Source organism: Penaeus vannamei, chromosome 1 (genome assembly GCF_042767895.1).
Source record: "Penaeus vannamei isolate JL-2024 chromosome 1, ASM4276789v1, whole genome shotgun sequence".
NCBI lineage: Eukaryota > Metazoa > Arthropoda > Malacostraca > Decapoda > Penaeidae > Penaeus > Penaeus vannamei.
This window is the reverse complement of record NC_091549.1, coordinates 42254433-42259432: the sequence shown is the minus strand read 5'-3', so window position 1 is coordinate 42259432 and position 5000 is coordinate 42254433. Positions and strand designations below refer to the sequence as shown.

The 5000-nt window shown below is 33.7% G+C and overlaps 1 protein-coding gene across 1 annotated transcript in view; it reads right to left on the bottom strand.

Annotated features, from left to right (window-relative positions):
* The window catches only part of LOC113813933 (ileal sodium/bile acid cotransporter), a 9898-nt gene extending 5777 nt beyond the window's left edge, over positions 1-4121 (bottom strand). Inside the window, exons 1-2 of the mRNA XM_027366019.2 lie at positions 3530-4121; positions 1132-1314 (exon numbers count right to left, since the gene is read on the bottom strand). Of these exons, the coding sequence (XP_027221820.1) occupies positions 1132-1314; positions 3530-3925 (579 nt within the window). The 5' untranslated portion in view covers positions 3926-4121. The remainder of the gene's footprint in view (positions 1-1131; positions 1315-3529) is intronic.
* Positions 4122-5000: the final 879 nt, after the last annotated feature.

Sequence of the window (5000 nt, the reverse complement as noted above, 5' to 3'; positions counted from 1 at the left end):
ATAATAAGTCCCCTCCTGGGCTTACATAATCAAGTACAGCGCACAAAAAAATATGCGCGCGCAATATATATAGTTATAATCCCGGAGAAGAGATGTCAGTTCTTGAGTGGAATGATTGTATTTCAGGAGAATGATGCCTAACATACGCCATTCATCAACAGTAAAGTAGGAGACATTATAGTCTCAGCAGGAGTAACAGTTTACATACCATATCTCGAATACCTGACCGTTCCTAATCATCTGTGTGTGTTAAAGTGTTTCAGAAAGAGAGAGATAATGTGTGTGTGTTTGTTTAGGTGTTACATAGAAAGAGAGAGAGAGATAGTGTGTGTGTGTGTGTGTGTGCTTTGGTGTTACACACACACACACATACAGAGAGAGAGAGAGATGTCTATACATAAATATAGAAAGATGGATAGATATTTATGTGCGTATTTATGCGTGTATCCATATACACATAAATAAACATATGCATGTGTAGATATATGCGTGTGTGTATATATATACATACATACACTCATATATTTGTGTATATATATTGTCTATGTGTATGTGTGTGTATATATATTGTGTATGTGTATGTGTGTGTGTGTATATATATATATATATATATATATATATATATATATATATATATATATATGTTGTGTGTGTTATTGTGTGTGTGTCTGTACGTATATATATATATATATATATATATATATATATATATATATATATATATATATATGTATATATATGTACATATGTATATATATATATACATATACATACATATATATATATATATATATATATATATATATATATATGTATATATATATATATATGTATGTATGTATATATGAGTGCATGCAAGTTCACCATGTATGTATGTATACATGTACCTGTGTGTGTGTGTGTGCATATATATATATATATATATATATATATATATATATATATATATATATATATATATATATATGCATGTATGGAAGTGTGTATATATATGTATGTGTATGTGTGTGTATGTACATACATATATTCATATACATATATTTACATATACGCACATGAATGTACACATAATCTATATACACCTTTTTTTTTTTCTTCTTCCTTTCTTAAGCAAGGCAGCTGCGCACTCACCACGGGCATGCACACGAACTGCGAGAGGAAACCGCAGACGGGGCCGAGTGGTCTTTTGAGAACGCCGATGATCACCTCAAGATCGAGCTGAGCGCCCATGTTCACGTTGTTGAACAGCATGAACACGGAGCCGACCGCTATGAACACGTAGTCCAAGATGAGCGCTTTGCGGTCGACGATAATCTAGAATGTTTATAAGAGGATTAGTTGTAATCGTGATTATGATAATAGTCGTGAAGATTATGATAATGATGGTAATTAAGATAATGATAATTATAATAATAGTAATAAGTTATAATAATAGTAATAAGTTATAATAGTAATAACGGTGAAAATAACTGAAAACAAAAATAACAATAACAGCAATAATAATTGTAATAATGATAATAATAGAAATGATAACGACACTAATACAATGATAATGATAATAATGCAATGATAATGATAGCAATAATAATCATAGTTATAATCATGGTGATGATGATAATGGTAGTGATGATAATAACAATAATAATATGATAATGATAATAATAATAATAGCAAAAATAAATATAATAATCATAATGCTGATAATGATAATGATAATGATGATAACAATGATAATTTTAGTGAAAAAATAACAACAATTATAAAAATAGTAATATAAATGGTCGAAATATTGATAATGATAACGATGGTAATGATAATGTTAATGATAACAATATCAAAAATGATAATAAAGATAAAACTAATGATAATGATAATAACAGTAATAGTAACAACGATGATGTGATGATAATGGTGATCATATTAATGGTGATGATAATAATGATAATCGTGATAATGTTAATGATCACGAAAATACGATAATGATGATAGTAATCATAGTAGAATTAGTACTACTACTACTAGCAATGATGATAGTAATGATTATAATAATGATAATGATAATAATACCAATAGTGAGGATAACAATGATATATAATAATATGATAACAATAATGTATGATAATGTAATAACAATAATATAATAATGGACAATTAAAATAATAATCATAACTGATGATGTTGAGACTAGTCACAACAGCAACAACAATGAAGATAATCATAACAATTTTGATGATGACATTAAGAATAACATTTGTCACAGCCAGCATCATCACTATTTCTATAATTCCCACGATTATAATAGAAATGACAGTGTAGAAAGTGCTGATTATCCATAGTCATCAGTAAGAATCTACTTAGACCTCGGGAGTGTCTCGATAACTGACCGACTCTCTCTTTTAACCGTCCGGAGTGTGGCCTTGAAAAAACAATTATTTGATATTGACAAGCCATTTACCCGAGTAAAAAAATGATATACATACCTAACATATTAGAATATGAAAAAATAGGCATATCAATATTAAATTGAAGATATACTGTCTTTTATAATGTTTGACCATATTTATGAATTATGTCCACATCTGGCAGTTAAAAGCTGTTATTCCTACCCTTTATTACAGTATTCGAAATTCACAAGCACTTACCTATAAATCAAGCCTGTCTTATAACAAACATATTACACTGAATATAATTACGTCAGCCCATATGAAGTATTTTTTCCTTTAGAAGATGCATTTCTTTGTTAAAAACTACGTTGAATATCCATAGCGATAAGACATACTAACTGAACCCACTAAAACTGCCTTGATCAGTGTTCCCAAGATTTTTTTTACCATGTTACCTTCTTACGTCTTTACATATTTGAAAAGACAATGCAAATTATATATCTATATAGGGCTTAAGGTCATGGGAGTATATATGTATATATAGACATATTAAGTAGATATAAATAATATAGATATAGATAACTATATATATATGTGTGAGTGGGCGCGCGCGCGCGCGCGTGTGTGTGTGTGTGTGTGTGCGTATGTGTACGTGTGCTTTCATTGTCCTTCAAAGTATCCCTATGAGTACGTGGACCCAATCTTGGACAACAGCAATGTAAACCAGTAGTTTTTAACCTTGGGTCGCGCATTCCTACGGGGCCGTTAGTACTATTCAAATTTAATTATATTCTCTTGACGAGAACATGGGCAAATAATGAAAAGATTGATAATGGTGTGTATAAATCATAATGATTAAAAAGACTAAGAACATCATTTTCTTTCAAATCTGTGAGGGAATTTTCATTCATGGATGCAAGGGGGCGTGGGGGAAAGGCCAAATTCCTGGAGGAGGCGTGGCGTTGATAAAGTCGAGAACCACTGCTCTCTACGCTACTCGTCCCTCTGCATGAAAATGTGAGGTTGGCCTCCGACCTTTCTAAAGCAATAGTAGTGCTTAAGCAATGTCCTCTGGCTCATTCAAAACAATATAATTCTTTCGAATAAGTATTTCTTAGTTCATTTATTTCTAACAACATACTCACATACAGATCATCGCGCAGTAGTGTCCCATTCGAAGGCTTCAGGTCGAGGTCGTCGTGAAAGAGGGAAAGCGAAAGGCGAGTGCGACCCCAGTAATACCCTGAGAAAGTCACGCTCTTATTTTCCTCTCTAAGAACTTCATCTAAGGAAAACTCGAGATATCTGCTGACGAAATCGAGCTTCCAGTCCTCGTCGGGCGTCACCACGACCTGCAGCTGCGTCGCCGTCGGGTCCAACGAGGCATCGAAGACGTCGCTCGAGTTAAGCCTCAAAGATAAGGTTAGGTTGTAGTCCGTGTCTTCGACGACCTTCCAGGTTGTGGGTGTGAAGGTCTCTACATACAGACTGGCACTCGGTTGGAATGTTATTAGGACCAATGAACACAAAAACCAACGCATTGTATTAGTGGGCACGAGGCGAGAGTACGAACAGCAAAATGAAGCTCACACAGCAAAATAATCTCTGTCACTTATTCATTCCGACGCTGATCATCTGTCCTGTTCACACTGCCCGCTCGATGTCTCCATTCGTCCCTTACTCTGACGTCTCTCCTGAGGCGTGCGAGCTCCCGAAGCCCCTGTTCACCAACTGTGCTCAGGCGGCCGTTTCTATATCGCTGTCCTCTGATCGGCCTCGGCTGACCGATAAAAAGATATAAACTGATTGCTTAAGAGATGTCTCCGTGCACGTGTTCGCTATATCTCGATTACAAGCTAGACATTGCTGTTTTATATAAAATGAGGTACCGTACTTCATTGCATTAGGGAAAATTGATAATTAATTTGATCTCTTTAACATTCTTATCTAAGTGATAAGCTGCTGTTTCTAATTATCTGAGCTACTTATAGTTCTTTTTTCTTATAATCCCCGACTGTACTGATTCAAGCTTATCACCAATAATATTTTGACAGTTAAGATGACAATTTTTATCAATCTAAATGCGAAGAGAAATAATTGATCCCCTCTTGGTCTCTCAGTAAATACAAAAACACATTACGACATTCATCGCTTCTAAGGAAAGAAATTCATACATATAACAGAGAAGTCTTGCGTTTAGCCAACTGGTTACCCGTAATAGCAGCGAGTGTAGTACTACTGTTAATCTTATCAGCCCTAAGTGCATGGTAGGATTGCGTTAGAGATTTCCACAGTGCCACGGGTAATGGTACGCAGTTGTAAGTAAACCTAACGTTATGGAAATAAATACTGCGGTCTACGTTGCGTAACAGATCAGGAGAAGCTGAAAACGTTAAAAGTTAATGGTTTGAAAAGACCCAAAGCTAAAAAAAATATATCCATGGAAATAATAGTAATAATGGAGAGGAGGACGATAGCAGTGATGATGAAAATGATAATGATGATAATTAAACTAATCTTAATTATAAAAACGATGATAATAGCAATACCAACAAAACCAATGATAAGGATAATGGTTTCAATAAAAGCAATATTAAAGATAATACTAATGGTAAA